This window comes from Mobula birostris, chromosome 5 (assembly GCF_030028105.1).
Source record: "Mobula birostris isolate sMobBir1 chromosome 5, sMobBir1.hap1, whole genome shotgun sequence".
Classification (NCBI taxonomy): Eukaryota; Metazoa; Chordata; class Chondrichthyes; order Myliobatiformes; family Myliobatidae; genus Mobula; species Mobula birostris.
Genome location: NC_092374.1, coordinates 366983 through 373752, shown reverse-complemented (window position 1 = coordinate 373752; position 6770 = coordinate 366983). Strand labels below are relative to the sequence as shown.

The window sequence follows — 6770 nt, the reverse complement described above, 5'->3', positions numbered from 1 at the left end:
TTTATTCCTCTGCTTAGATGTTGCTTGACCTGCTGAGTTCCTCCAGCATTTTTTCTGCGTTGTTCTATTTTCCCAGCATCTGCAGAATCACTTGTGATTTATATCTGCATTTCTAAGTGGGTTGGACTTTGACATTGAGCATATTGTTTGTGGGAGCTTGCTGCGTTAAAGCAACTACTGAGTGTTCTACATACAAACATTGACAACTGTTGAGCAATGTGGCATGGAACCAGTGCTTGCAAACTCTTTTAATGGCACCTTGCTTATCCAGAAATCCGCGCGCTTCAGAATTCAGCTTTGGTGACCCAGCGATCAAATGCGCAGGCGCGAGGGTTGCAGGCGAGGCCTGGAAATCGCTCAGGCGCTTAGTGGACGACCGGCTCGGAGTCGAGGGGAGATCGGCAGCAGGTAGGAGCGGGAGTTCGTCAGTATCGGCGTCCGCCATCCGACTGAGAGACAATTGCTACCAGCTTTAGACGCACCGTGGCCCCGCAAACGCGGACAATCCCCTCTCAGATCCACGATCCATCTCTGGGCCCCACGGAGCTTTCTGCTGATGAGCGAAAGTGCTGGCGCAATTTCAGCTGCGCATGTGCACTATTGGGGCGATGGCGGACAGATAGAACATAGGACATAGAATAGTACAGCACAGTACAGGCCCTTCGGCCCACAATGTTGTGCCGACCCTCAAACCCTGCCTCCCATATAAGCCCCCACCTTAAATTCCTCCTTATACCTGTCTAGTAGTCTCTTAAACTTCACTAGTGTATCTGGCTCCACCACTGACTCAGGCAGTGTATTCCACGCACCAACCACTCTCTAAGTAAAAAACCTTCCTCTAATATCCCCCTTGAACTTCCCAGCCCTGACCATAAAGCCATGTCCTCTTGTAGTGAGCAGTGGTGCCCTGGGGAAGAGGCGCTGGCTATCCACTCTATCTATTCCTCTTATTATCTTGTACACCACTATCATGTCTCCTCTCATCCTCCTTCTCTCCAAAGAGTAAAGCCCTAGCTCCCTTAATCTCTGATCATAATGCATACTTTCTAAACCAGGCAGCATCCTGGTAAATCTCCTCTGTACCCTTTCCAATGCTTCCACATCCTTCCTATAGTGAGGCGACCAGAACTGGACACAGTACTCCAAGTGTGGCCTAACCAGAGTTTTATAGAGCTGCATCATTACCCCGCGACTCTTAAACTCTATCCCTCGACTTTGGAAGCTAACACCCCATAAGCTTTCATAACTACCCTATCCACCTGTGAAATGGGTCTCTCTTTCGGGGGTTTTCTGGGTGTGGAGAGGTGATCCTTACAGCACTTTCCCTGCCAGTCTGTAGGGCAAGTTTAAAAGCGCAGGCGGAGGGAATGGGGGCGGATGGGTCTTGCAGACACTGCCGAGCTCCAGCTATCTAAATCAAAACATTAAGAACTCAGATCAAAAATATAGTTAACATGAGAAAATCTGCAGATGGTCGAAATCCAAAGCAACACACATGAAGTGCCGGAGGAACTCAGCAGGTCATCATTTTGGGCCAAAAGCCTTCAGGACTGAGGAGGAAGGGGGCAACGCCAGAGAAGGAGGTTAAATGGAGGCCAGGTGGGTGGGAAGGGTCAAGGGCTGGAGAAGGAGGAATCTGATGGGAGAGCAGAGGTGGACCATAGGAGAAAGAGAAGGAGGAGGGAACTCAGGGGGAAGTGGTAGGCAGGTAAGAAGAGGTAAAAGGTCAGAGTGAGGAATAGAGGAAGGGGGAGGAGTAAACATTTTTTACTGAAAGGATAAATTGTTAAACATGCCATCACTTTGGAGGCTACTTAGAGGTAATATAAGGTGTGGCTTCTCCACCCTGAAGGTGCCCTCATCTTAGCACAAGAGGAGGCCACGGATCGACATATGGGAATGGGAATCAGAATGAAGTTGATTGGCCACAGGGAAGTTCTGCTTGTGGTGGATAGAGTGGAGGTGCTCTACGAGGTGGATCCCAGTTTATAAAGGGTCTCACCAGTGCAGAGGAGGCTGCATCACCATAGACTGCCCCAACAGATCCACTGCTGAAATGTTGAATCACCTGGAAGACTGTTTGGGACCCTAAATGGAGGTGAATGGGCAGGTGTAGCACATAGGCCACTTGCAGGGATAAGTGCCAGTAGGGAAACACAAGTTATCCTGCAGATGCTGGGGTCAAAGGAACACTCACAACACGCTGGAGGAACTCAGCAGGTCGGGCAGCATCCGTGGAAACGATGAGTCAACGTTTTGGGCCGGAACCCTTCATCAGGACTGTAGAGGGAAGGGGCAGAGGCCCTATAAAGAAGGTGGGGGGAGGGTGGGAAGGAGAAGGCAGGAGAAAAACCAGTAAGGGGAAAGACAAAGGGGTGGGGGAGGGGAGGCAGGGAGGTGATAGGCAGGAAAGGTGAAGAAGGAATAGGGGAAAGCACAATGGGTAGTAGAAGGAGGCAGAACCATAATGGAGGTGGTAGGCAGCTGGGGGAGGGGGCAGAGTGAAATAGGGATAGAGGAAGGGAGGGGGAGGGAATTACCAGAAGTTGGAGAATTCTATGTTCATACCAAGGGGCTGCAGACTACCTAGACAGTATATGAGGTGTTGCTCCTCCAACCTGAGTTTAGCCTCATCATGGCAGTAGAGGAGGCCATGTATGGACATATCCGAATGGGAATGGGAAACAGAGTTGAAGTGGGTGGCAACTGGGAGATCCTGTCTGTTGTGGCAGATGGAGCAGAGGTGCTGGACGAAGTGGTCCCCCAATCTGCATCGGGTTTCAAGGAGAGAGATTAGTGGGAAGGGATGGTAAGATGGCGGAAGTTGCAGAGAAGGATGTGTTGGATGCAGAGTCTCATGGGGTGGTAAGTGAGGACAAGAGGAACACTATCACTGTTAAGGTGGCAAGAAGGTGGGGTGAGCATGAATGTTTGGGAAATGGTGGAGATGTGGGTGAGGGCGGCATTGATAGTGGAAGGAGGGACATCAGGGATGACTTCCTTTTTGAAAAAGGAGGACATCCCTGATGTCGTGAAACGGAAAACCACATCCTGAGAGCCGGTGTGGCAAAGGTGAAAGAACTGAGAAAGGGAATTGCATTTTTACAGGAGATAGGGTGGGAAAAGGTATAGTCAAGATATCTGTGGAATCGGTAGATGTCTGTTGATAATTTATCTCCAGAGGAGAAGATAGATCAAGAAAGGGGAGAGGGGTGTCAGAGATAGACCAAGTGAATTTAAAGGCAGGCTGGAAGCTAGAGGCAAGATTGATGAAAGTGACAAGCTCAGCGTGGATGCATGAAGCAACACCAATGCATTTGTCAATGTAGTGGTGGAAGAATTGGGGAGTATTACCAGGGAAAGCTTTGACCATGGACTGTTCTACATAGCCAACAAAGAGGCGGGCATAGTTGGGGCCAATGTGGCTTTGGGAAGAGCCGAAGGAAAAATGGTTGAGGGTGAGGACCAGTTTTGTCAGATAGAGGAGGGTGGTGATGGAGCGGAAGTGGTTGGTTATTTTGTCAAGAAAGAAGCGGTGAGCTCTGAGGTTTTCTTGACAGCGGATAGAAGTGTATAAGGACTAAACATCCACGGTGAAAATGAGACAGTCAGAGCCAGGGAATTGAAAGTTACTGAGGAGATCGAAAGCACGAGAAGTGTTGCGGATTTAGGTGGGAAGGGTGTTTAATAGAATCAAGGTATGAGGATACAAGTTCAATGGGATGGAGCAGGCAGAGTAATAGGCTTACACGGACAGTCTGGTTTGTGGATCTTGGTCAGGAGGTAGAAGTGAGCAGTGTGGGTTTAGGGAATTGTGAGTTTGGTGGCAGTTCTCCAGAGTTGATGAGGTGTATTGTAGACAGTTTTCTGATGTCCCGGAGTGGGGTCCTCTTCAAGGGAGTAGCTGTCTAAGAGTTGGCACCTGGCATAAGCAAAGTAAAGGTCAGGTCAGTGTACCACTATAACAGCACAAAAATATAGTTCCGAGGTAATCTCAGATGAAGAGTCTACCTTCCAGTCAGTGAAAATGTTAATTAGTGCTATATGGAAAGTAGAACAAAATCCTTCCATTAGCTTTACTTCTTGAAAAAATCACCTTTGTACTGCTTCCAAACAACACACACAAAATGCTGGAGGAACTCAGCAGGCCAGGCAGCAGCTATGGACAGTCCTGTTGAAGGGTCTCGGCCCAAAACATTGACTGTTTACTCTCTTCCATAGATGCTGCCTGGCCTGCTGAGTTCCTCCAGCATTTTGTTTGTGTTGCTTGGATTTCCAGTATCAGCAGATGTTCTCTTATTTGTGATTTGTTCTACTGCCACTTGCTGTGGACCTTTCTATTTATGAGAACATGGATAAATAATGATATCAAACACCTTTGTCCTGGGTAACAACTGACTTGTAGCTTTCATATCCCAAAAGTGCCATACATCAATGAGAAAGACTACTGCCCTCCCCTTCATATTCGTTGATATTGCCATTGATGAATTCACTGCCTGGGTGGAGGTGTAGAGTAATTAGAGTCGCCAGGATCAGCCATGTGCTCTTTGTAGCGCTGTGGGAGATGCCCAGGACCTGAAATAATACTGATAGAGAGTGACTAGTGGTGTTCCACAGGGATCGGAAGACCACAACTTGTGTTGACCCCCACTGTAACAGGGTGAATCCAGAGCTTACCATAGAGAGACTAAAATGATCTTTTCTGAAATGCCATCTTTCACCCATTGATGTCTTTTGTAAATCTTTTTACAGGTTAGAAACGGCAAAGAATTTGTGAACAGGAATCTCAAACACAACAAACACGTCAGTTTTGCTGTCTCTATTCAGATATTTAAGGAGTGACCAGATATTTCCTTTGTACCACCAATATATTTGCTGTTTATCCTTGGAGTTGGAGAAGTATTTCATCCCAGCTGTAAAGGTGCTTTATGTCTGAAATCCACTGGAAGTAGTGTGCCAAGAACACACCAGTATTCGTTCACCAGAGATCAGTTCTGCAACTGCATCGATTGTGTGAGGGGTTCAGTATGTCTGACAGCTGACTTGATGAATTGATAGCTGGGAGATATCATTCTCCTACTCTCAATGTGGGAAGGGATTCTCTCAGTCACCGGAACTGTAGACACACCACTGAGTTCATAGTGGGGAGAGGCCATTCACCCGTTCTGTGTGAGGGGATTTACTCAGTCATCCAGCCTAAAGATAAATCAGCATGTTCACACCATATTGAGATGGTTGACCAATTCTGACCGCAGGAAGCGATTCATCTGCCATCCAAGCTGAAGATACATCTGAAAATTCCCAGCGGTGGGAGACTTCTCACTTGTGCATGTTTGGGAAGAGATTCACTCACTCATCTCACCTGCAGACCCAACAGTGAGTCCACCAGGGAGAGAGACCGTTCAGCTGTTCTGTTTCTGGCAAGAGGTTCATTTGGTAGTCTGATCTACTTACACAGGAGGGAGTTCACACTGGGCAGAGGCTGTACATCTGCTCAGACTGTGGGAAAGGATTCATTCAGTGATCCCATCTACATACACACCAGTCAGTTCACACTGGAGAGATGCCGTTCACCTGCTCAGATTGTGGGAAGGGATTCATTCATTCATCTCAGCTGAAGGTACATCAGCGAGTTCACACTGGGGAGAGGCCGTTCACTTGCTGTGAATGTGGGAAGGGATTCACTCTGTCATCCAACCTACAGAGACACCAGCTGGTTCACACAGGAGAGAGGCCGTTTACCTGTTCCGTGTGTGGGAAGGGATTCACTCAGTTAAGCAACCTACAGGCACACCAGTCAGTTCATACTGGGGAAAGGCCGTTCACCTGCTCAGACTGTGGGAAGGGATTTACTCAGTCATCCAGTCTGCAGATACACCAGCGAGTTCACACTGGAGTGAGGCCGTTCACCTGCTCAGACTGTGGGAAGAGATTCACTCGATCATCTGACCTACTGGCACACCAGTCAGTTCACACGGGTGAGATGCCATTCACCTGCTCAGATTGTGGGAAGGGATTCACTTGGTTATCCAGACTGCAGACACACCAGTCAGTTCACACGGGTGAGATGCCATTTACCTGCTCAGATTGTGGGAAGGGATTCACTCGGTCATTTCAACTGAAGGTACATCAGCGAGTTCACACTGGGGAGAGGCCATTTACCTGCTCAGAATGTGGGAAGGGATTCAGTCAGTCATCCAACCTTGTGACGCACTACCGAGTTCACACTGGGGAAAAAGTTTGAATAAGCTGCCTGCTGGATATTTAACCTTCACAATTGCTGAAATCAGAGGCGAGTTCAAATGTTGAACTCTGCAATTATTGCTGCTGCTCATCACGTACAGTTCTGCACCCTGGTCACTGGGCATGGGAGTTTCTTCTGCTGATGTTCATTAATGGGACTGGAGTTTAAAATTCTGGATCTGTGACAAATAAATCATTTCTGTTTTAAACTCTGTCTCAGATGCCTACTTCTGCTTTAACTCCATGTATTCCCTCTAGATCCACATGTCTCTGAAATCTCTGATTCTTTTGTTTGTTTATTACATCCCCAAATACACCATTGAGCACATCTACAAGCAGTGCTATGCAGGGAAGCAGCATCCATTGTCAAGGACTCTCACCAACCAGGCTATACTTTCTCCTCACTGTTGCCATCGGGAAGGAAGTACTTGAACATTAGGTCCCATACCACCAGGTTCAGTAACAGTTATTACCCCTCAGCCTCCAGAGTTGTAACGTAATTCACCCAACACTGAACTAATTCCACA

At 47.8% G+C, this 6770-nt stretch overlaps 1 protein-coding gene across 1 annotated transcript; it reads left to right on the top strand.

Moving 5' to 3' along the window:
• Window positions 1-319: 319 nt before the first annotated feature.
• LOC140197164 (uncharacterized) lies at window positions 320-6452 on the top strand. Its single transcript, XM_072257035.1, has 2 exons — window positions 320-408; window positions 4753-6452. Exon 2 carries the CDS (start codon window positions 5564-5566, stop codon window positions 6242-6244), a length of 681 nt encoding a protein of 226 aa, XP_072113136.1. The 5' UTR covers window positions 320-408; window positions 4753-5563; the 3' UTR covers window positions 6245-6452.
• Window positions 6453-6770: the final 318 nt, after the last annotated feature.

Bases quoted from the DNA above. Each gene is read 5' to 3' on its own strand.
- LOC140197164 (XM_072257035.1), top strand. From the start codon at position 5,564: ATGCCGTTCACCTGCTCAGATTGTGGGAAGGGATTCATTCATTCATCT.